At 40.6% G+C, this 23669-nt stretch overlaps 2 protein-coding genes across 2 annotated transcripts; both read right to left on the bottom strand.

Annotated features, from left to right (window-relative positions):
- Positions 1–3234: 3234 nt before the first annotated feature.
- Positions 3235–8050, bottom strand: LOC135236371 (extracellular calcium-sensing receptor-like). Its single transcript, XM_064302685.1, has 6 exons — positions 7707–8050; positions 6706–7000; positions 5452–6249; positions 4761–4982; positions 4543–4666; positions 3235–4259 (listed from the first exon to the last, which is right to left on the bottom strand). The coding sequence occupies exons 1-6, from the start codon at positions 7931–7933 to the stop codon at positions 3337–3339; spliced, it is 2589 nt and encodes an 862-aa protein (XP_064158755.1). The 5' UTR covers positions 7934–8050; the 3' UTR covers positions 3235–3336.
- Positions 8051–13515: 5465 nt separating this feature from the next.
- Positions 13516–17385, bottom strand: LOC135236267 (extracellular calcium-sensing receptor-like). Its single transcript, XM_064302535.1, has 5 exons — positions 17110–17385; positions 15845–16642; positions 15146–15367; positions 14928–15051; positions 13516–14645 (listed from the first exon to the last, which is right to left on the bottom strand). Exons 1-5 carry the CDS (start codon positions 17368–17370, stop codon positions 13723–13725), a joined length of 2328 nt encoding a protein of 775 aa, XP_064158605.1. The 5' UTR covers positions 17371–17385; the 3' UTR covers positions 13516–13722.
- Between the last annotated feature and the right edge of the window lie 6284 nt (positions 17386–23669).

The raw sequence follows: 23669 nt of genomic DNA, 5'->3' as shown, positions 1-23669 counted from the left end.
CCATGATACGCGCTCTTTTTGGAAGACTGAATTTTCAAAAGCTAGCTAGCTTAGTAGTATATCAAGTATTGATAGATAGCTAAGGTAAGGACGTTGACTTATATCAAATTATAATTTTTGCTATCTCGCTAGCCAAGTTAAGATAAAAGCACAACTATAACGTCCTCATAAAAGCAAACTAGCTAGCTAACGTTATCGATAACATTGCCTTATGAAAGCAAACTACCTAGCTAGCTAATGTTAGCTAGCTAGCTAAATTAATATAACCATAAATAATCTAATAGTCCTTAAAAGGCACTCTAAGTGAACACTCTTTAAGTGAACCTAACGTTAGTCAAATATTTGCATTGTCTTGCCTGTAAGCCAGCGGCGCAAACTATGGGTCTCAAGTTATCCATGGGTTTACGGGGCGTGGAAAGGGGAGTGGTTACTGTATTCGTGACGCACCAAGTTGACAACTTTCTCAACCGGTTGAAAATAGGACGATAAATTTAAAACACATATTTCTCCAAAAATACAGAACGGACATATTTAATACTTTACTCATTGTGTTTCTTCAATGCCTCTTGTGCAAATAGCACATAAAACCGAGAAAGTGTGAAAATCACCATGGTACCCCTTTAATAATAGAGCCACACACACATACATTTTTGGAATTGTTATTTTTTCAGTGATGAACGTAATTATATGTGCCGATATTTTTATTTATTATTTGCAGAAGTTTATTAATTCCAGGAAATGTACCGAATGTATACATTTTGTATTTGCAGTTTTCCTCCTTCACGTAATTCAACAAGCTTTTGTGTTATTATTGTGAAAATTTTTGTTAAAATTGTATCCACAATATTCCAAAAGTACCAGAACTTTCGGGGTGGGGTGCAAGCGCTGAATATTTCTGATTGGTCAACTACTCGCAGTGTTTTATTTCAACCGCCATTTTAAAAAATATGCAGCCGCAAACCGATTTATTTTCATAATAATAACTTGAATTCAAACTTGTATGATATACGACACAGTAGCCTACTTTTTGTTATAGCCTGCCAACGTCTTGGAACAGATGAGAAATTAAGATTCTGGATTACAACATGTGTGCTCTTCTGTTCTTTTCTTGCTTTAGTACTCGTTTTATAAAATGTTAAGCATTCGTGCTGGGACAGCATATTACGTACCAAAACATTCAAACGGTTTAATTCAGTTGCTGAATATTTTCTTCTGGATTTTCTTTGTTATAATTGACTCAAAATGTTTGATACAGTTATGTGAGGTATGCGGTAGTTCTAGTTGGTGATACAGTAAAAGCAAACTGGAAATCACCTTTTGCGCTTTTTGTCAGGGTAAAATAATAGGTTAATTCTAGTAATCGTCCCTTTTGCTTTTTCTGCCATAATTTCACTCTGCGATTCTTCAATTCCACAAAAAGACCAGGAAGACTATGGACTAATTTATGGTGCATGGTTCGCATCTGGAGGGCACACTTCGCTGCTCCGCTAGCAGTAACTTTGAAGGAAAGCAAATGGTGGCTGTACCAATGCAATATTAATTTAAATTTTCACGCAAATCCGAGTTTTCATTCTATATATACTTGTCATTTTGCGATTAGCCTCAATGGAATTGACGATGAGAGTCGAAGTAATCAATTCAACAGCAAGTTGTTTACGACGTGTGCATGTTTTCTGCTGTTGTTACCAGTTATTTGTGGAATGTGAATGCATTCTGTCGCCTTGGATGTCAAGACATGAAAGTGAATGTTCGCATAAAAACATAATGAATGTGTTTGAGAGGAAATATAAAACAGTTACAATCTGACTATTAGCCTGTTATATCGTATTTGTTGCATAACAACGGTCCAAGTCGAACTACCAACAAGAGTTTTGCTTGACAACGGTAAAATATGCCCAAACGGCCGTGGAAGAATATTTCAATTTCAGGTGATTAAGTCGATAAAAATCAATAAATACTAAAGTAACCATATATAGTCATTGTTGGTAACCTGTTGTATAAGTGGAATAAACCCCTCCGGGCTGTCCCGGTTATTAGAAAATAATGTAGGCTACTTTGGTGGTAGTATGGGGTTACGGAAGAAATCATATGACAGATGGACCGACGATGAAGTCGCTTTTTCATACATCAGTAGACTAATTTGCCTAATCTTCACGGGTCTTTAGACCACAGTGGAAACGCAGACAACAATGGGCTGAAGGAACCTTTTAGTTCCTTAAAAAGTAGTTCCTGGGACTAAAAGTTCTGGGTCCTTTGGGTGGAAACGCGGCTTTAACTTCAACTGAATACACATTCCCACACTCACACTCTATGATTTCCCACACTCACACTCTGTAACTGCTTCCTATTGTTAGAGACAAATGGCCCTCACTTGTGGCTGTCTCGTTGAGATTTGTACGGAACGCTTGTCGTGGCACCATGGCGAGTCTCCCTTTGCACATTGAAATAAAACATTTTCAATTGGAAAGTGGTCCTCAGCGTGTTACTGCACCTTTCCTGACTTGGTTCCACACGGGAGAAGATTCCCAACAGACATGGCGACGAGGATGGGATAGGAAACATCTCCTGGTTGGATCAATGATAATCAACTTGAGGGTGAGTATTATTTTACTTACCACCCTCATTTAGGTGTTGGTTGTCCTTGAACCAAATAGTGGAGTGACTCCTATTTCTTTGATAAAGGAAGAGTGTGGAAAGGGACAGTGTAGTGATTGAACCACTGACTGACTAAGTGGCACTGAGATAGGGTGCCTGGGTCATGATCCACATGGGACGCAGGAGCGTGATTTGGTAGATAGTGGGTGCCTTTGGGTATCAGGTGCCTTCGGGCATCATTGTAACTGCCTTCAGGCATCAGGTGCCTATCTGTGTCCCTTCTAAGGTCATATTAACACAAGGTTTTCAATCAAATGATCACCAGACAAAAATACTGAAAACAGCTATGCCCTCCCAGCCCTGAAAAACAAATATTGTTAGAATGGCAGCTACAATGAGTTTCAGAAATACCTCTAGCACCCCTGTGTAGCTACCAAAGGAGTAAGACTGACTCTGCCTGCCCAGGCATTTTGGCTTGTAAATCAAGTTGCAATCTTGCTACTTTACTTGGTGCATTGTCAGTAAGGACTGAAAATTGCACAGAAACACAAACACCCTGATTCATCAATCTTTTATTGCTGATATGAAATCCCTGATAAGATACGGATAAAAAATGGTCCTCAGACAATTGTTCTTAGACATAAGCACTTTTTTCCCTCAAAAGAATATACAGCAGAAAAAAATAACACAACAAACTTCTTAAATACAATCAATATTACTTAAAAAATTACTGACATTTCATCATGTGCTTCCAAAAGATGTTGACATCGTTTTCCCCATCATGTGCTTTTTGGTATTTTTCTCAGGCCGAAACAATATTATGAAGCATTTGGGGACAAAAATGCAAACGATCAGACCAAAGCTGGAAGCTAATATCGCAAAGATCTCCACGGCTACAGTGAACTTTCCAGGTGAACTGACATAGGCTGGTATAAAGGTGATCCAGACTGTACAGAATATGAGCATGCTGAATGTGATGAATTTGGCTTCATTGAAGTTGTCAGGCAGCTTACGAGCCAGAAAAGCTAAAGCAAAGCACAATATAGAGAGGAGACCAATATAACCCAGCACAGCCCAGAACCCCACTGCTGATCCTACATCACATTCTAGAATGATCTTTTCTTTGTAGTGCTTCATGTTCTTGTTGGGGAAAGGAGGGGATATTGTTAACCAAAGCACACAAATAAGGACCTGTATGAGAGTGAAAGCAAGAACACTCAGTCTCTGCTGCAGAGGCCCAAACCACTTCATCACATTACTGCCTGGGAGTGTAGCCCTGAAAGCCATTAACACCACTATTGTTTTTCCCAGAACACAAGAGATGCAGAGGACAAAGGTGATCCCAAATGCAGTGTGGCGCAGCATACAGGACCACTCAGAGGGCTGGCCGATGAAGGTAAGAGAGCAAAGGAAACACAGTTTCAGCGAAAAGACCAACAGGAAGCTCAGCTCTGAGTTGTTGGCTTTCACAATGGGAGTGTCCCTGTGTCTGTAAAACACGGCAGCCACTGTGATGGCCATGCAGGCCCCAGTTACAGAACAGCCTGTCAGAATGATCCCCAGAACCTCATGGAAGGACAAGAACTCAACAGGTTTGGGTACACATGCATCCTTCTCAGCATTTGTCCAGTAGTCAACTGGGCAGGTGATACACTCCAGGGAATCTGCACAAAAGAGAGAAAACCTCAGTAAGAAGAGGTCAGGGCATGGAAAACAAGTCCTCAGAGTTGTGGGATTGAAACATGTGACTAGTATTATGCTTTAGCTCTTTACACTGATATAAAACCCATCAACATTGGCCTAAGCTCATAAAGTTACTGGAGTGTCCCCCAACATGTGAGAGCCTCCAAAGTACATTCAGAAAATATATCTATTCCAAATTTACTTATGCTAAATGCAATATATTTATTGTGCTACATACAGCTATTTATTCCTGCTTCTCTGTACCTGTGACATTGCTGATTTCACCCTCAGCACAGGGCACACAGTCATAGCAGCAGACAGGCCTTCCTCTCTGCACTGCCTTCCGAGTGCCTGGGGGACAGCTCCCACTGCACACTGACAAAGGCACCTTCAAACAAACAAATATCACAGCAATAGACATGAGCCAACTCTGACAAGCCAGCATAACTGTCTAATGATATCACTTTAGAATTTGAAATTACCTGTGGCTGGCCACCTGCCCAGGTAATGTTCTTGTTCATGATCAACACCTGTCCATCTGGGGCAGATGCATCATAGTGGCCCACAGTCACAAACTCCATGTGTCCATCCCTCATCACCTGCCAGTTCACCAGCTCATAAATGGCCACCGGATCCCCATTGGCATCAAAGGAGACTTTGTACCCATTCCTGGAGAAGTTCACTTTTCTCAGGTGCTCCATGACCTGATGGGAGGGAGCCAGAGGGCTGATAGTGCACCTGCTAGTGACCACAGCAATTTTCACTCATCATCCATGTTAATCATTCAGTCATTTTTCCCCAATAACCACATCCTCACAGACCCCCCCAACCTCCCCAGCAGTGGTATGTTCCTTTCCTAGATTTCTGTGGCCGGCATAAAAATTAGTCAGTCTTTCACATTCCGTATCAGTAAATTCACCATGAAAATAACTGTTCTGCTGTTTGAAAAGGATTTAAGTGACTGAATGCTATATTTTGTAGTGACCTTTTAGGTCGTAGCTTGTGTAATGTAGATTAAACTGTGCTTGCAGAGTTATAATTTGTAATCTGCATTGTAGTATTGAATACTCTCTAATTCACACTGGATAATGGCATCAGCCTCATAATAATAATAATAGCAGTGTTCATACACTTATCCATTATTGTTGAAAGTTTGTGCAATGGACCGTTTACCTGTTGTGGCTCAACTCCGGTACTTGTGTTACAGTGGGGTGGACCGTCAGATTCATCTGTGCAGATGATGCTGTGTATGGCATGAGCTATTGCATACACAGCCTTGTATACCATGTTGGAAACACGCAGCTGGGATGTGTCTGTGTAGGGATTCAGCAGATCTCGCAGATTCTGGTTTCCATCACATGTTTTCCGATCCGCTGCAGTCTGACTTCCCCCCAGGCTGCAGCCGAAAGCGCTCTCCCAGAACTCTGTGAGGAGTGGTGATTGGGAAACCTGTGCCGGCCCCAGGTCCAACAGGAAGTCTCGCAGCCCTGGAATGACTGAGCGGGGGATGCCAAAGCCGATGGCACCGGCAAACAGACGGAACTGCAACATTATGCGGTTAGTGACCCAAGCCTCGCTCCCAATCCACTGTAGCGGGGCCATCAGCATGCCTTCCAGCTCCGACAGCAAGACCAGCATGTCGCCTGTGGCTACGAATGCCACAACAACACGGGCTGTGGACCTGCTGATGACCTCTGCCACGCGTCGCACTTTTGCACGGGGGCTGGTCCTGAAGAATGCCTCTGAGTACTCCACGCAGATGCCCTCTGCCTGTGCTGCCTGCAGGAAGGCGGCCATCCCGTTGTTCCCATAGTCTGAGTCGCTCCTCACCGCCCCAATCCAAGTCCAGCCGAAATGCTTGACTAGTCTAGCCAGAGCAGCTGCTTGGAAATAGTCACTGGGGATGGTCCTGGAGAAGGTTGGGTACTGCAGCTTGTCACTAAGACAGGAACAGGTGGCTAAATGGCTCACCTGTAGCTCCATGAAAGGAAAGATGCAACTTCATTCTAACCAAGAATATCAGTGAATCAACATATCTGTCTACCAACTACTTATTTGTCCATTCTGAACTAATACATTGAATTTTGCACTTATCCCTGTAGGAATTCAGCAAATTCACTGTTTCCCATAGGTGGAATCTTGTAGCATGAAATATTGTGGCTACATTTGGAAATGATGGTAACAATGTCTATTCACAGAAACCGTAGTAAGGCCAAGTTGCCACAAAAGCAGCAGACTTATTATTACAAAATATTTTGTGTCTATTGGATATTTAAAGATGTAATATGAACACAATGACATATACATTAATGGCCCATCTATATATTTATTTCAAATACATATATGACTGCAAAGATTATTATATTGTAATAATATCAGGTAATTTATCGGAAAAATAAAATGGAGGGCTGGGCAGGAGGAACTCACCTGGGGGATGCCAAAGGGTCCAATAATTCTGGACATGGCGATGGAAGGACTGGAATCAGAGTCGCCCACAACAGCATGCACAGTGGCAGACTTTGAGCAGGACTGGTTGGGAAAAAAGACTGGCTCGATGCCATTGGCCAGCTGGAATGCAACCTTCACGGCTACTGGCACAGAGGCACAGGAGTCATGGATCTGGTATCCCAGAATTACACCTGGCAGGAGCTCGGAACTGTTGTTGATCTCCTTGATGGCAAAAATCATGGTTCTAGCAAAGCGCAGTTCCCGGAAATCTAAACTGTTTTGAACAACAAAATGAAGAGTCACATACAATGACATGATCATAACAGAACATACAAAAGTTAAGACAAGAATGTAAAAATATACCTTTTATTTTAATTTAATTAGACATATTCTATATTTACATAAAAGAGTTGAGCATTGCCTCGGGACACCAGAAAGATCAACAGATTATGGCAGAAGGTGCTCTTGGAGTTATAATGAATGGTTCTAAATGTATATTTTATATTTACTTGATTTTCAGACTTACAGAACTGAAATATTTCTGAAATTGCTAAATATTTATATATTTTAATTATAAGGGATTACTTGATAGTTTTAAGCATGTGTAATGGCTTATCTTGAAGGTTAAACAGATGGCAAATAATATGTGAAATAATGAAAATAATAATCTTGTAAATAATGTGTGAAATAAAACCACAATGACAGCAAACATAAAATAAACTAAATAAAACAAAACCAAACAAACTTAAAAAGCTTTTAAGGTGAAGAGTAAATCTTCTAATATCCAGTACAAAACCTGTGGAGATTCTAATATATGTATAACAAAATATATTACAATATATTTACATCCTGCAGTTTATCTCAGTAATGCATTTTATGACATATTTGGTTTATATTCATGTATGTATCTCATAGATCTAGATCTACAACATGCATCCACAGTGGCCACATTGTAAAATGATCTTCCTCTCTTCACTGACCTCCCTGTACACTGCGGCGCTTTGGGTCGGCTGGTGTAGTTGTTCTCAGTGCTGGTCACATAGTAGTGGATGGTAAAAACGCCTCCGATCACAAAGTCCCCAGGCTGGGAAAAAGAAACAGGCCTGGGGGTCCCCTGCAGTGTACATCCCAAACCAGACCTTCCCTTTGCCATGGCAAGAGCTCCAGCCACCAGTGCCAGTACCAGCGTGGTCCACATCGCCTCCATGCTTTCAAGACAGGATGTGGTGTTCTCTCATGTTTAAATACCCTCCTGGAGCACAGCCCCTTGAGCTTGTGGAGAGGCAGAGGCATTCCCTTCCTGGTAGAGGAGTAGTTATGTATTATTCACAAAATGACCAACTGTTATGATTCAGTTTTTAATTTAGTCTCTGATCCTCATAAGAATCCTCTTCTCACCACACAGGCACGGAAAACGACACACAGTAGTAACACTTAACTGAGCAGTGTGCTGTAAATTCACTGATACATGAACCAGTAAGCTCCCTGAAATTGATGCAGCAATAATTACTATCAGTGTCACCTCCGGGCTTAAAATGACATAAATCCTCATTTCAGCCCACAAGTCGAAATGAAAATTCTGAAAAACATTTATCCCAATATGGTCAAAATATTGCATTTCAAAACAATTAACGTCAGTATAAAAAATTTCATCATGATAAATTAATGTACCTAAAGCAGCAATGTTTTTCATGAGAAACAATCGCTCATATATAATTGTCAGACCACTCCAAGTCACGTCAATCAACCTCTTGATAATGTCATGGTTTCTCTGTGCTGTTTTGTTATGCTTTGCTAATTGTATATGCACACCTTCATCAATTAAATGTTAAACTCACATTTCCCAAAAGACTCAATTGTATGGTTGCACTGACATGCTCCTTCGATTTTGCACAAATTGTAACAGGCCTGTTGAAATTACACGAATCATCAAAGACATCTCTTGCAAACTTTGGACATCCATCTCCTGCAGGAGCGCACTTAAAAAAACAAGCATAGCTAGCAGTACATGCAATTCATTAGCAAGCTCCCTGATAGCCACTCCACCATGTCATACCATGAGTTTTTAAAACCCCAACTTAGTGAGCCCACTCAAGCCCAATTGATCAGAGGCTTTACTCTCCTCTCTTTAACTCGCAACCTTTTTTCATAGCTTTGGGATTGAAAAGAACCCCGCAGAATCCGATGCAGGATGTTTACAGATTCCATTTTCTTACAAATTAACAAAAAGTGGGATAACTAACATTAGCTATTTAATTTTTTTTTTTTTTTTTTGCAAATAGTGAACATTAGCTATTAGCTGGCTAACAGAGGTCTTGGTTTACTGGAAAACACTACTAAAAAAATTAAAAATTACAATTTGCTATATGTACAAATTACCACCAACAACGCCACAACCATAAAATTCAATAAAACCATATGATCGCTAAAAGAGTAATATTAGTACTCTTGCCTGTACGTCCCAACAAGAACAATTGGTGGTGAAAATGAATATATCTTGCTGGACTGTTGATTTCCTTTTCTGAATGGTTAGACATTATTTCAGTCATCAGGATGAGAATTCTCAAAAGAGCAGCATGATGACTAGTAAAGCACTGCTTCTTGGGTGGGCTAAAAAATGTCCTAATCCATAACTATCCAATTATGTCTTATAAAGTCATTCATTGATGAGCATTGTCTAGTGAAGCAGGCAAAAGCTTTGCCTCATTGAAGTTCATTTTAAAATTCTGAGCGTGTTGGTGTTTTGCACGATACCAGGCATGTATTTGAACTAAGGCACTTTTCTGAGCTTCACAAGACAAAAAGTAATTGTGATAATGAATCATTAAGGAAAGATATGTTGTGTGTGATATTTCCCAGGTTATCCTGGGAAGATGCGTACCACTTACTCAAACCACTTACTCTTTTGTGTGCATTTCAAAAGAAATAGATTTTTCATGACAGCTATAGATTCACACGTCAAGTTTACCTGAAATTTATTTGAATATAGATATAAAGACCCATGTAGATATGTTTTCTAAATTTGCTTGGGTTTGTCTTCTTGAGAAAAAGAGTGGGGTGAATGTGACTTGAGCCTTTGAAGACATTCTCTCACCAGGACATGTACCCAAAAAACTGCAAACTAACAAGGGTAAAGAAATTTTCAACAAGGGGTTCCAAAAGCTGATGAAGCAATGCAACATAACACATGTTGCTACTGGTAATGATGTGAAAGCTTCTGTCATGGAAAGGTTTAATAGAACCTTGAAAATGAGAATGTGGTGTTACTTCACTGAGTATAACACTCGGCGGTACATAAACGCTGTACACAATTTGGCCTGCTCATACAATAGCAGCTACAATAGTACAATTAAAATGAAGCCTGTCAAAGTAAGTGATGCTATGCTTTTAAAATGTTTAAAATATGTATGTTTCTAAAAAGGCCTAAAAAGATACAGTTTAAGTTTGAGGAGTGCGACTCCATCAGGAGTTTCCAAAGCTCGTAGAAGGTTTGCAAAAGGCTATGAACAAACATATTCAGATGAATATTTCAGAGCTGCTGAACAGGTCCACAGAATTCCTCCTGCATATAGGTTGAAGGGGAATTACAGAAGGTTATAGTGGGAAAAGACAATACGTTTAAAGTTGAAAAGATAGTGGCGAAGAAAAAGCTGAAGGCTAAAAAGCTGGTTTTAGTGAAATGGGCTGGATGGCCTGAAAGGTTCAACAGTTGGATACCAGCAAGCCATGTGGTTGACAGCTAGACCTATTTGGTCATAAAAAGAGGCAAAATTCTTACATGAACCTACAAACGTATTTGGTAAGTATGTATGATACAGTTTTTTATGTTACTCTCCGGAGTAACGCCTCTCTAGATATATTCCCAAAATAAAATATCATGCTATGCAACAAAGTTAGCCAGGCCCCTTGAATTGCATGGGCGATGGGAAGTTGCATTGCAAAGATACAGTATCCACACACTTGGGGGTTCAATAACACATGAAGACAGCATGTTTTTTAACGTACGATAATAAAAAATTGGACGCCATCATAAAATAAGCGAGAGTTTTACTAGTCTAATGCATAAAATGAACAACGATGCAGATCCCATGATGGAAGCAATACTTTCATACAGTGACATAAAAAATCTAAATTTTCATGATAGCTGAGCCACACGTCAGTTATGGCTGCAAGAAAACTACCTAGGATGCTTGGCCTTCAACAAGATGTATACTTAACAGCAACAAATCCAGTGCTCCATACCCTGCTGATGTTTGTGCTGGTTTCTACACAATGCAAAAAGTAAGACTCCTTAATTCATCCAGCTGGCTTTGAGGGACCAAAAACATCTTTTGAGCATGCTCCATGGTTTAACCAATGCGTGGTGCTCTCAAGCTTGTTAGAAAGGGTATCACAACACTCACCAGTGGGAGGAGAAATCCACCCTAAAAGGAGTCTTTTTAATTTTTTTTTGTTAACAAGTAGTTCAATTCCCACCCATTGTGTCCTTATTTTTTTTCAGCTAAGTATCAGTTAGGGATATATTACTGCGTAAAACATTGAGAGTGAGTTCACAAATTGTGTTCGTGAGTTTTGAAGGCGGTTGTAAAAAGGCCGTTGCTGTGCATTACCTTCAACTAGAGCTTCTAAAAGCGGCCAGTGACATTGAATACCCATCGGCATCACTTTCTCTTTAGCAGATGAACCATCGCCCTCTCTGGAGGGCACAGACCAGTTGTGACAATATTCCTCTGATGTTTGACTCAATTAATAGGTAGCCGTTTTTTGGTTGCATCTTCAAAACTTTCAGGAAGAAACTTAGAATGTCTAGGATACATTTGCCAAGCTAAACATTAATTTATATTTTATCTCTGGGATTTCTGAACAGAAAAATCTCTATACTATATATATTATACTTAGGTTTCTGTGGTGTGTATACTTGGTAAAAGTCTTTTCCAACTCTGTGTTCTCACTGGTTGTTTCCATCAGGTCATCAATGATGAAAAAATTGGATTTGTGTACAGGTAACAACTCTTCATCGGTCAAAGTTTCAGGGAGACTTTTTGCAAACTGTTTTATCTCTTTATTTTACAAAGCAATTCATCATACATTGTTTGCTAGCATGAACAAAACCAGACAGAGGACAAAAACGTGATGCATTTTCCAGCAACTTTTTGACAAAGACACTTTTACCACTGTTTGATGGTCCTGAGATGATGCATGAAGGCAGTGGATTGCATGGATTTAGAAGGCAGTTGTCTAAACCTTCATCCCCAGATTTAGAAGCCATATGGTAATGATGTGAAGGAGCAGGGCCCTTTTGTTGTAAACGACTCAGAATTTCTTAGAAACTGTGCGGTTGCTTAGAGAGAATCCTCTCTTATTCCTCACAGTTTGCTCTGTACATAGTGCTGTACCAAATCTGTGAGGGATGAAAGACTGACAACTTATGTGTTAGTATGATGCAGTGCAGTGGTCTCCAACCCTGGTCCTGGAGAGCTACAGGGTCTGCTGGTTTTCATAGTGACTCTTTACTTCATGAATCAACTAGAGCAGTTGATTACACAGTTAACTCAGCTCACCCGGTGTCTTGGGTCTCAATTGGGTGCTGATTTTAAGGTGAAAACAAAAACCAGCAGACCCTGTAGCTCTCCAGAACCAGGGTTGGAGACCACTGATATAGTCTTATAACTTTGACTTTCATGCATGTTTTACCTAGTAATGTCTTGTATAATTTGTTAGTAGACCCTTGATTAACCTCATCAATAAGCTGTAACTGATGAGAGTTGACAGGTATATGCTGCGGTCAGTAGCTGGTCTTTTGTTTCTCTATGATTCAGAATATGTACTACGTAGGCTTTTCGGAACCATTTCAATTAAATATTTTTTCTAAAATGTCCACCTCACAATGAAAAAACTTCTGAGTATTTAAAAACATTTATATTTAACCTCAGCCTGGTTGCTTGATGTTGTAGAACTGGTCATGATGGTTGTAGGGGATATGGTCTGGGCAGACTCAGTTGTGACCTCTCGGGGCGGTACAACCTCTGATGGTGGCGTTGGGTATTGGCTGGGCCGGACGGTTAGAGACTGAAGCAGAATGTCCTGATCGAATTCCAAGGCCTGCAGCTCAGTGTCATAAATGCTGCTCTCTGTTACATCAATTAAAATTTAAATCACCATAATGAATCAAATTTACGGTGCTGTTCGTCAAATCTTCTATGAGGTCAACCAAATCTGCGAAATATACAGCAGTTGTTTAAAAAACTTGTACGTCCAGAAATAGAGAATTAACCCTAGAATATTTATCCATAACACATTCATGTGTTTAAAATAAACATATAATAATGAAACATACTTAATTCGCTGGGTCATGCGATATCCCCTTGCTGGTTTGGAATGGAGTTGTATATCTCCGAATCACGGCTTGCCAAAAAATGATAGAAACCTGTTATCTTGGGGTTTCGTTACACACTTATATTAAACCAAATCTATTTTGATTGCCTCTGATCCCACAGTGTGCAGTTCCATGGGACCTTTGAATCACGTAGTCAACTGAATTTGTGAATTAAATTATAATCCCTGAAACAAACATTTATTATAGCCTACTATGCAGAACATATTGTGCGGTTTAGGTATAAACCACAATGGGCTGTCCCCTTATTGGTAAATAATGTACGACAGGGTTGATGATGCGGCCAAGACGAAGCCAAGGTGAGTCAAGTACCAATCTTGCTGCTTTGCTTGGTGCATTTTCAGTAAGGACTGAACAATTGCACAAAAACACAAACGCCAGAAAAAACAAACAACCTGATTCATCAATCCTTTATTGATGATATAAATACCATGCTATGGTCTGTGGCTCATTATAAATTATATTACAGATGAAAAATATGGTTCTCAGAGAAATTTAGAGATATTAACTTTTTCACTTAAAGAAATACCGAGCAGAAAAAATATAACATAATGCACTTTTTAAATACAATCAACATTACTGACAACATTACTAACATTTCTTCATGTGCTTCCGAAAGATGCTGACGGCATTTTCCCCATCATGTGCTTTTTGGTATTGTTCTCGGGCCGAAACAATATTATGAAACATTTAGGGACAAAAATGCAAACGATAAGACCAAAGCTGGAAGCTAAAATTGCAAAGATCTCCACAGCTACAGTGAACTTTCCAGGTGAGCTGACATAAGCTGGTATAAAGGTGATCCAGACTGCACAGAATATGAGCATGCTGAATGTGATGAATTTAGCTTCATTAAAGTTGTCAGGCAGCTTACGAGCCAGAAAAGCTAAAACAAAGCACAATACAGAGAGGAGCCCAATATAACCCAGTACAGCCCAGAACCCCACTGCTGATCCTACATCACATTCTAGAATGATCTTTTCTTTGTAGTGCTTCATGTTCTCATTGGGGAAAGGAGGGGATATTGTTAACCAAAGCACACAAATAAGAACCTGTATGAGAGTGAAAGCAAGAACACTCAGTCTCTGCTGGGTGGGCCCAAACCACTTCATGACATTACTGCCTGGAAGTGTAGCCCTGAAAGCCATTAACACCACTATTGTTTTTCCCAGAACACAAGAGATGCAGAGGACAAAGGTGATCCCGAATGCAGTGTGGCGTAGCATACAGGACCACTCAGAGGGCCGGCCGATGAAGGTAAGAGAGCAAAGGAAACACAGTTTCAGCGAAAAGACCAACAGGAAGCTCAGCTCTGAATTGTTGGCTTTCACAATGGGAGTGTCCCTGTGTCTGTAAAACACGGCAGCCACCATGATGGCCATGCAGGCCCCAGTCACCGAACAAGCTGCCAGGATAATCCCCAGAATCTCATGGAAGGACAAGAACTCAACAGGTTTGGGTACACATTCATCCTTCTCAGCGTTCGACCAGTAGTCGCCCGGGCACAAGATACAGTCCAGGGAATCTGCACAAAAAAGTGAAAACCTCATTAAAAAGAGGTCAGGGCATGCAAAAACAGGTCCTCAGAGCTGAGGGATTGAAACATGTGACTAGAATTATGCTTCAGATCCTTACACTGAAATTAAACCCATCAAAATTGGCCTAAGCTCATAAAGTTGCCGGGGTGTCCCAAAACATGAGAGCCACCAAAGTACAATCAGGAAATATACATATTCAGAATTTCCTTATGCTAAATGCAGTATATTTAATGTGGTACATACAGCTATTTATTCCTGCTTCTCTGTACCTGTAGTATTGCTGATTTCACCCTCAGCACAGGTCACACAGTCGTAGCAGCAGACAGGCCTTCCTCTCTCCACAGCCTTCCGAGTGCCTGGGGGACAGCTCTCACTGCACACTGACACAGGCACCTTCAAACAAACAAATATCACAGAAATAGACACAAGCCAACTTTGACAAGCCAGCATAACTGTCTGATGAAATCACATTAGAATTTGAAATTACCTGTGGCTGGCCACCTGCCCAGGTGATGTTCTTGTTCATGATCAACACCTGTCCATCTGGAGCAGATGCATCATAGTGGCCCACAGTCACAAACTCCATGTGTCCATCCCTCATCACCTGCCAGTTCACCAGCTCATAAATGGCCACCGGATCCCCATTGGCATCAAAGGAGACTTTGTACCCGTTCCTGGAGAAGCTAACTTTTCTCAGGTGTTCTATAACCTGATGGGAGGGAGCCAGAGGGCTGATAGTACACCAGCTAGTGACCAGAGCAATTTCCACCCAGCCTCCTAGTTAATCATTTACCCAGTTTTCCCCAATAACCACATCATCACAGCCACGCCCCCCCCCCCCCTTCCCAGCAGTGGTATGTTCCTTTTACAGATTTTTGTAGCCGGCATAAAAAAATTGTCGGTTTTTCATATTTCACATCAGTAAATTCACCATGAAAATAACCTGTTCTGCTGATTGAAAGGGATTTAAGTGACTGAATGCTATATTTTGTAGTGACCTTTTAGGTCGTAGCTTGTGTAACGTAGGTTAAATTGTGCTTGCTGAGTTATAATTTGTAATCTGCATTGTAGTATTGAATAATCACTAATTCACACTGGATAACGGCAGCAGCGTCAAAATAACAATAATTATAGTGTTGATACCCATATCCATTATAGTTGAAAGTTTGTGCAATGGACCATTTACCTGTTGTGGCTCAACACTTATACTTGTGTTGCAATGGGTTGGATCGTCAGTCTTGTCTGTGCAGATGATGCTGTGTATGGCATGGGCTATTGCATACACAGCCTTGTATACCATGTTGGAGATGCGCAGCTGGGATGTGTCTGTGTAGGGGTTCTGCAGATCTTGCAGATTCTGGTTTCCATCGCATGTTTTCTGGGCCGCTGAGGTCTGACTTCCCCCCAGGCTGCAGCCGAAAGCGGTCTCCCAGAACTCTGTGAGGAGTGGTGAGTGGGAAACCTGTGCCGGCCCCAGGTCCAACAGGAAGTCTCGCAGCCCTGGAATGACTGAGCGGGGGATGCCAAAGCCGATGGCACCGCTAAACAGACGGAACTGCAACATTATGCGGTTAGTGACCCAGGTCTCACTCCCAATCCACTGTAGCGGGGCCATCAGCCTGCCTTCCAGCTCCGACAGCAAGACCAGCATGTCGCCTGTAGCAACGAATGCCACAATGACATGGGCTGTGGACCTGCTGATGACCTCTGCCACGTGTCGCACTTTTGCACGGGGGCTGGTCCTGAAGAATGCCTCTGAGTACTCCACGCAGATGCCCTCTGCCTGTGCAGCCTGCAGGAAGGCGGCCATCCCACTGTTCCCATAGTCTGAGTCGCTCCTCACCGCCCCAATCCAAGTCCAGCCAAAATGCTTGACTAGTCTAGCCAGGGCTGCTGCCTGGAAATAGTCACTGGGGATGGTCCTGGAGAAGGTTGGGTACTGCAGCTTGTCACTAAGACAGGAACAGGTCGCAAAATGGCTCACCTATTGCTCCATGAAAGGAAAGATGCAACTTCAATCTAACCAAGAATATCAGTGAATCAATACATCTATCTACCAACCAAACTACTTATTTGTATATTCAGAACTAATACAGTAGCACTCCTTTGATGCCAAATTCCTGTAGCCATTCAGCAAATTCACTGTCTCCCATAGGTGGAATCTTGTAGCAAGAAATATTGTGGCTATATTTGGAAATGATGGTAAAGATGTCTATTCACAAAAACAGTAGTAAGGCCAAGTTCCCACAAAAGCAGCAGTCTTCTTATTCCAAAATATTTTGTGTAAATCGGATACTTAAAGATGTAATATGAACACAACAGCCTATGTATTAATGGCTCATCTATATATTTATTCCAAATACAATTTTCAATGCAAAGATTATTATATCGTAATAATATCAGGTAATTTATTGGAAAAATGCAATGGAGGGCTGGGTAGGAGGAGCTCACCTGGGGGATGCCAAAGGGTCCAAGAATTCTGGACATGGCGATGGAAGGAGTGGAGTCAGAGTCACCCACTACAGCATGCACAGTGGCAGACTTTGAGCAGGACTGGTTGGGAAAGAAAACTGGCTCAATGCCATTGGCTAACTGGAATGCCACCTTCACAGCCACTGGCACAGAGGCACAGGAGTCATGGATCTGGTAGCCCAGAGTTACACCTGGCAGGAGCTCTGAACTGTTGTTGATTTCCTTGATGGCAAAAACCATGGTTCTAGCAAAGCGCAATTCCCGGAATTCTAACTGTTTGCAAATGAAGAGTCACATACAATGACATGCATACAGAACATGCAATAAGTGTTCAAGACTGATGTAAATTACTTATATCTTAATTTAATTAGACATATTCTATATGTAGATAATAAAAAATAATGGAGCATTGCCTTGGCACTCCAGATTACATATATAATTATAAGAGAATACTTCTAAGCATGTGCAATGGCTTACCTTGAAGGTGAAACAGATGGTAAATAATTTGTGAAATAATGAAAATAATCATCTTGTAAATAATTTGTGAAATAAGAAATCAACAATGACAACAAACATAAAATAAACAGAATTAAACAAAACAAACTTAACAAGCTTTTAAGGTGAAGAGTAAATCTAAAACAATCCATTACAAAACCTGTGGAGATCATAATATTTGTATAACAAAATATATTTACATCCTGCAGTTAATCTGAGTAATGCATTTTCTGATATATTTGGTTTATATTTATGTAGGTATCTCCTAGATCTAAAGCATATGTCCACAGTGGCCTCCACATTTTAGAATGCTTTTTCTCTCTTCACTGACCTCCCTGTACACTGCAGTGCTTTGGGTCGGCTGGTGTAGTTGTTCTCAGTGGTGATCACATAGTAGTGAAAGGTAAAAACGCCTCCGATCACAAAGTCTCCAGGCTGGGATAAAGACGCAGGACTGGGGGTCCCCTGCAGTGTGCACCCCAAACCAGACCTTCCATTTGCTACAGCAAGAGCTCCAGTCACCAGTGCCAGAACCAGCGTAGTCCAGAGTACGTCCATGCTTTCAGGACAGGATGTGGTGCTCTGTTTAAATACCCTCCTGGAGCACATCCCCTTTAGCTTGTGGAGAGGGAGAGGCATTCCCTTCCTGGGGAAAACATGTAGAGAAGTAGTTATGTATTATTTACAAAATGACCAGCTCTCATGATTCAGTTTTTTAGATTTAGTCTCTGATCCTCATAAGAATGCTCTTCTCACCACACAGGCACAGAAAACCACACACAGTAGTAACACTTAACTGAGCAGTATGCTGTAAATTCACTGATACAAGAACCAGTAAGTTCCATGAGATTGATGCAGCAATAAGTACTATCTGTGTCACCTCTCTCCTGGCTCAAAATGACCACATTACATAACTTGACCCGAAATATAATATAAATAATATTTTCAAATATTGTCAAATATGACATAAATCATCATTTCAGCTCACAAGATTAAATGAAAAATTTGGAAAAACATTTATCCCAATATTGTCAAAATATTGCATTTCAAAATGGTTAACGTCAGGATAAAAAATTTCATCATTATGAGAAATTAATTTACCTAAAGCAGCCATGTTTTTCATGAGAAACAATCACTCATATATAACTGCCACTCCAAACTGCATTCTCAGGATAGTAATGGCAGGGTTTCCCCCAGAAAAGTTGTTAGGCCCGGTGGCAAGTATCTTTTGACAGGGGCCGGCGGCCCGGCGCGGTCCGGCGACCAAGTGTCTTTTTTGATGGGGGCCCGTGCCGGGCCTGCGACAGACTGATGGCAGCATTAAGCTAGGGCCCTATAGTTTCTGTAGTTTCCTATAGCAGTGTTACCTACACACTGCTTAAGTTAATATAAAAAGTTAAAATAAAAAGAATGTACTTTCCGACGAGATGAAGTGATAACACGGTTTGTAACGAGCATTGAGCTAAGGCCCGATAGTTTCTGTGATAACAGAATCACAGACAGAATCGCGGAATTGAGAATTTAAAAAAGCTATAACACAGATTCCATAGGGCCCTACATTAAGTCAGTGCTAAAAGCTGACTAGTTTAACGTTACCTACACACTGCTTAAGTTAATATAAAAAGAATGTACTTTCCGACGAGATGAAGTGATAACACAGTTTGTAACAAGCATTAAGCTAGGGCCCTATAGTTTCTGTGATAACAGAATCACAGACAGAATCGCGGAATTGAGAATTTAAAAAGCTATAACACAGATTCCATAGGGCCCTACATTAAGTCAGTGCTAAAAGCTGACAGGAGATTTGAAAATATAACTACGTAATGTGAATGTTGTTATAAATAAGTCATTTATTCAACACACATTTAAAAAAATCAACAACTATTTACAGCATTGCATAGTCTTACAAAGAATCTGACAACAATGTACAGACTTGGAATGCTGTGTTTTCAACAACAACAAAAGAAATTAAATTAAAATAAATAATATCAAAGTTTTTGCACTCTACAAAAAACTTGAAAAAAGTCCTGATTGGCTACTGATTCTTACAAGCCTTGGAATGCTGGGCACATTTAAATAGGGATGGGAATCGCGAACCGGTTCCAAGTTGTCCTATTCATTGGATACGTATGGCTCCGAGCTTATCGATTCCGCTTATCGAAGCCAGCATGTTTACACGACAGCTGCGCATTGCAAAACGATGACGTAACGCCTTGGAGGAGGCACGCACGCAGGCGGCCTCTCTCAGGTGTTTGTTTTGGACGGCAGCTGTCACAACAAATTTAGGTACCATTAGCTTGTGATAGTTGGAAGCATCAAGTGTTGAACATCACGCTATGCACAATGAGGGTAAAGAACAGACCTGCTGTTTTCCTATAGTGCGTTCACGTTTTAACCAACAGATGTCGCTGGTGAGCTTTCCAACCAAGCCGCCCCACTGTAACTGTAGTTTAAAAAACATCTTAAAAATACGTTAAAAATAAAATAAAATAGTAATCCCCGATGCTTAGGCCCGGCGGGGGGTCAATTTAGGCCCCTTGCAATACACTGGCGGAAACCCTGAATGGTGTGGTAATGTGGTACTCATGCCCCCTAAATTCCAGGTCCTGACAACCCAAGAATGAAGTCACGTCAATCAACCTCTTGATAACGTCATGGGTTGCGTTTCCCAGAGTCTCCTTAGCGCTATGTGCATCGTGAGTTATACCTTAAGGTCTTCCTTTAGGTCTCGAGCTGTTTCCCAGCGCCTCCTTAGCTAAGGTATACCTTCTGAAAGGTATACCTTTAAAAGGGTGGTCTGAGGCACTCGTAAGCTGTCCCTTAGCGATGCGCTCCGCTCATCCTGTCACAGTTTTAGCCTTATTATGCCAACATTTTGCTTTTCAAATCGACAGTTGTACTACAGTGCGCATGTAGTAACACATCTGCATGTGAAAATGACATACAGTTTAATATTAACTTTACGAAAATGAATTATCCAATCAACGTTTCTGTGCTTAGCACGTCATGAGAATGTTGTCGTTTCACCGGTCTATTCCCATCATGATGGTAAATAAGTGGGGCCTTTTTTTAATTTATACGTAGTGGAGCTAACTGAGGATATGGCTTTTCTGACTGCGTATCCTATAGAAATTAATTTGTTTGTGTGTGAGTCAATGATCACACTGACTTGGAACAAACCACCGGTTTATTAAGAATATAAAACCCGTGTGAGCAAAGCTGACGTTGAGTGAGTGTACTTGCATGACCGAACTAGAGGAAACTAGAGCACGTCCTTTAGCTCACACCTCCTATATAAAACAAAATAGCACCAGGTAAATATCAACATTACAGAACATTTCTTTCTTACCATGTTGTTTTCCGATTTTTGGTAAACAACCTAATAATGATATTCTTGGTTAAACGTAAGATTATCCAACAGCAAATCAAGGTGGATGAACATGTCACTTTAACAGGTAGGCCTATTCATAAGGCATACCCGGTATAGAATTAATCATGATCAATTTCCACAGATGCACTTTTGCCTTTCATCGACGATCTTTTTTGCACTGCAGAAAAAAGTCAGCGGGAATCAGTGGATATGCTGCTACAGTTTCCTATATATTGTGTGACAAAAACAAATTAACATTAGACCTTTGTTTCAATAAGAACAAAATAATTCACCCACATGTAGACTGTATCCTTTTTACTGGGCTTCCAAGAAGTCCCAGACTATGGCTTATATGTCCCGATTGATGCTCTTTATTTTATCTTTTGTAGCCTATATGTATGTATTTATTGAAACTATCACAAGGTCTCGTATTGACTCTTAAAGAGATTAACAGATAATCTTCAGTAGGTATAGCTTCCTCTTCTGCAATATTAGATTGATGTAAAATGATTATGATAATAGTTGTTATATTAAAACGTCATTCATAAGCCTTTACAAGTGAGACAATTGATTCGCTTGGCATAGATTGATAAACTTTTCAGCAACACAGTGAAGGCCAGCTTCAACGTATGACGTACCTTTGGAAGTGCCCCTTAAGGGAATTGTTAAGGTATAGTCTGGGAAACACTCGTAAAAAGCGGTTTCCCTTTTAAAGGTATACCTTAGAAACCTTTGTAAAACGTTAAGGTACATCGAAACTCAGACATGGTTTTTCTGCGCGGTTTTGTTCTGCTTTGCTAACTGGATATGCACACCTTCATCAATTAAATGTTCAACTCTCACATTTCCCAAAAGACTCAATTGTACGGTTGCACTGACATGCTCCTTCGATTTTGCACAAATTGTAACAGGCCTGTTGAAATTACACAAATCATCAAAGACATCTCTTGAACATCCATCTCCTGCAGGAGCGCACTTAAAAAAAAACAAGCATGGCTAGCAGTACATGCAATTCATTAGCAAGCTCCCTGATAGCCACTCCACCATGTCATACCATGACTTTTTAAAACTCCAACTTACTGAGCCCACTCAAGCCCAATTGATCAGAGGCTTTAGTCTCCTCCCTACCTTAAATCACAGCCTTTGTTCATAGCTTTGAAAAGAATGAAAAGAATCCCAAAGAATCCAATCCAGGATTTACATGTTCCATTTTCTTCCAAATTAACAAAAAGTGGTCTAACTAACGTTTCCTAGTTAAATCAACAATTTTAGAAAATAGCTAAAATTAGCTATTAGCTGGTTGACAGAATTGTTTACTGGTTTACTTGGTTGCATCTTCAAAACTTTCAAGGGGACTTAGAATGTCTAGGATACATTTGCCAAGCTAAACATTAATTTATATTTTATCTCTGGGATTTCTGAACAGAAAAATCTCTATACTATATATATTATACTTAGGTTTCTGTGGTGTGTATACTTGGTAAAAGTCTTTTCCAACTCTGTGCTCTCACTGGTTGTTTCCATCAGGTCATCAATGATGAAAAAATTGGATTTGTGTACAGGTAACAACTCTTCATCAGTCAAAGTTTCAGGGAGCCTTTTTGCAAACTGTTTTATCTCTTTATTTTACAAAGCAATTCATCATACATTGTTTGCTAGCATGAACAAAACCAGACAGAGGACAAAACATGTGATGCATTTTCCAGCAACTTTTTGACAAAGACACTTTTACCACTGTTTGATGGTCCTGAGATGATGCATGAAGGCAGTGGATTGCATGGATTTTGAAGGCAGTTGTCTAAACCTTCATCCCCAGATTTAGAAGCCATATGGTAATGATGTGAAGGAGCAGGGCCCTTTTGTTGTAAACTACTCAGAATTCCTTAGATACTGTGCGGTTGCTTAGAGAGAATCCTCTCTTATTCCTCACAGTTTGCTCTGTACATAGTGCTGTACCAAATCTGTGAGGGATGAAAGACTGACAACTTATGTGTTAGTATGATGCAGTGCAGTGGTCTCCAACCCTGGTCCTGGAGAGCTACAGGGTCTGCTGGTTTTCATAGTGACTCTTCACTTCATGAATCAATTAGAGCAGTTGATTACACAGTTAACTCAGCTCACCCGGTGTGTTGGGTCTCAAATGGGTGCTGATTTTAAGGTGAAAACAAAAACCAGCAGACCCTGTAGCTCTCCATGACCAGGGTTGGAGGCCACTGATATAGTCTTATAACTTTGACTTTCATGCATGTTTTACCTAGTAATGTCTTGTATCATTTGTTAGTAGACCCTTGATTAACCTCATCAATAAGCTGTAACTGATGAGAGTTGACAGGTATATGCTGCGGTCAGTAGCTGGTCTTTTGTTTCTCTATGATTCAGAATATGTACTACGTAGGCTTTTCGGTACCATTTCAATTAAATATTTTTTCTAAAATGTCCACCTCACAATGAAAAAACTTCTGAGTATTTAAAAACATTTATATTTAACCTCAGCCTGGTTGCTTGATGTTGTAGAACTGGTCATGATGGTTGTAGGGGATATGGTCTGGGCAGACTCAGTTGTGACCTCACGGGGCTGGGTATTGGCTGGGCCGGACGGTTAGAGACTGAAGCAGAATGTCCTGATCCAATTCCAAGGCCTGCAGCTCAGTGTCATAAATGCTGCTCTCTGTTA

Source organism: Anguilla rostrata, chromosome 12, assembly GCF_018555375.3.
Source record: "Anguilla rostrata isolate EN2019 chromosome 12, ASM1855537v3, whole genome shotgun sequence".
Taxonomy (NCBI): domain Eukaryota; kingdom Metazoa; phylum Chordata; class Actinopteri; order Anguilliformes; family Anguillidae; genus Anguilla; species Anguilla rostrata.
Note: the sequence above shows the minus strand (reverse complement) of the source record. Positions and strands in the feature narration are given on the sequence as shown.

Coding starts and splice junctions, on each gene's coding strand:
- LOC135236371 (XM_064302685.1), bottom strand. CDS start 7,933: ATGGAGGCGATGTGGACCACGCTGGTACTGGCACTGGTGGCTGGAGCT. Junction 7,001..7,706: donor GCGCCGCAGTGTACAGGGAG/GTCAGTGAAGAG, acceptor TGTTCAAAACAG/TTTAGATTTCCGGGAACTGC. Junction 6,250..6,705: donor GACCCTTTGGCATCCCCCAG/GTGAGTTCCTCC, acceptor ATGGAGCTACAG/GTGAGCCATTTAGCCACCTG.
- LOC135236267 (XM_064302535.1), bottom strand. CDS start 17,370: ATGGTTTTTGCCATCAAGGAAATCAACAACAGTTCAGAGCTCCTGCCA. Junction 15,052..15,145: donor GGGCAGGTGGCCAGCCACAG/GTAATTTCAAAT, acceptor GTTTGTTTGAAG/GTGCCTGTGTCAGTGTGCAG. Junction 14,646..14,927: donor TGAAATCAGCAATACTACAG/GTACAGAGAAGC, acceptor TTTTTTGTGCAG/ATTCCCTGGACTGTATCTTG.